We start from the raw sequence: 1,505 nt of genomic DNA, 5'->3' as shown, positions 1-1,505 counted from the left end.
TATTAAAAGTTAATAAAATATGTAATGTTATACAGAAGAATATTATTGTATTACTAATTTACATTTTTATTATCAATGTTACATATTACTTCAAATAATTCTTCAAATTTCTTTTTCTGTAATTTTCCAGCTTGCAACGTTTTGGCAGCAAGCATAGGTGAACCTTACACGCTACGCAATTATGGCCGACGCGTAAATTGCACCTATGTTGCGCTCTATTCAGGCACGGTACAAGTGATCGCGCTTGGCGTTGGAGTCTCGAATTTCCTCGGTTCCGTTCGTACCACTGAAACCGGAACTTTGCGAAAAGTTCGTAATTTTTCCAAGCTCGTACGCTCGACTAAATTTTATTACGTCCATATTACCTCGACCAATTTGCCTTTCTGACTGTACAGTAATTGAAGCTTGACTATTTATCGCAAAGATCAGAGTTGAAAATAACGTTTAACCATTTAATATAGTATAATAATATAGTTACCAGAGTTAAAATGTAAAAATTGCACCTTGATTTGGACAACTTCGATAAACGCATACATGTAGTAGTTATATCAAAATATAGCGAATATAGTAAACTTAGTAATTATAGTAAATACAAAAACTATATTCAGTATAATGGATGTAGTAAATTTCTCTTTAAATACTTTAGTAAATTCTTGGTAGTATATGAATATAGTTATTTGTACTTTATTTTTCAATGTTAAACTTCAATTTTCAGTGTGATGAAACCAGTCCTCATGATCAAGTGGTAATTGGAGGCAGTTTCGGCTTAGATACGTCCAAAGTTCAGATAGTTGATTCTATTTGTGGAATAGACTCTAAACCAGGTAATACGATTAATAACTCCTAGTGTTCAATATCATAGAAACTATACGTATACATTCTTAATTTATTTACCATTAAATCTTGATCAGACTAATTTAACTGTGACGATCTGTTTTTTTAATTTATTAGATTATCAAGAACTGGTCGAGTATAGTGTCACCTCTGTGCGATTGGTATCGAGTGGTTTTTTCGAAAACTCTGTCACGGTGCAGGTTCAGCCTCTTAAGGACGAGTTGCTCGACGCAAATCTTAGTATCTAATTATTAGCAAGTAAAAAGAACTCGATCGTCGGTGATTGAAGTCGCGACACATCGTTGTAAATGCATTTACTATGAGATCAACCGGTCAAGATCCCAGAAGTTTTTAGTCATCTTTCATGAGTTTTACAAACTGGACAAATCCAGTCTTTTGATTGATATTCTACCATTTTTGTAGTATTTTTGTATCGATAATTGAACTTTTATTACTATAATTTTAGAGACTAGATATTTGCATGAATGGAATGCGTTTTTATTGCAAGATCATTTTTTTATTAATGCTCAACACTTGGAGGTCTGCATTGTGTGTACAAACTAAATGTTTTGCCTTAGATATTTTAGCCGTTCGAAATGGTTCATGATTCGATATTGTGCGACTTGTGATAAATGGGTTTCAATACTTGTTGAATGTATAGATATATGTAT

The 1,505-nt window shown here is 32.6% G+C and overlaps 1 protein-coding gene across 1 annotated transcript in view; it reads left to right on the top strand.

Annotated features, from left to right (window-relative positions):
- The window catches only part of LOC108580381 (corticotropin-releasing factor-binding protein), a 12,671-nt gene extending 11,589 nt beyond the window's left edge, over positions 1-1,082 (top strand). The window contains exons 5-7 of the mRNA XM_017944117.1: positions 131-309; positions 716-824; positions 952-1,082. Coding sequence (XP_017799606.1) covers positions 131-309; positions 716-824; positions 952-1,082 — 419 coding nt within the window. The remainder of the gene's footprint in view (positions 1-130; positions 310-715; positions 825-951) is intronic.
- The last annotated feature ends 423 nt before the right edge of the window (positions 1,083-1,505 follow it).

Source organism: Habropoda laboriosa, unplaced genomic scaffold, assembly GCF_001263275.1.
Source record: "Habropoda laboriosa isolate 0110345459 unplaced genomic scaffold, ASM126327v1 scaffold9, whole genome shotgun sequence".
Classification (NCBI taxonomy): Eukaryota; Metazoa; Arthropoda; class Insecta; order Hymenoptera; family Apidae; genus Habropoda; species Habropoda laboriosa.
This window is presented reverse-complemented; position numbering and strand designations above follow the sequence as displayed.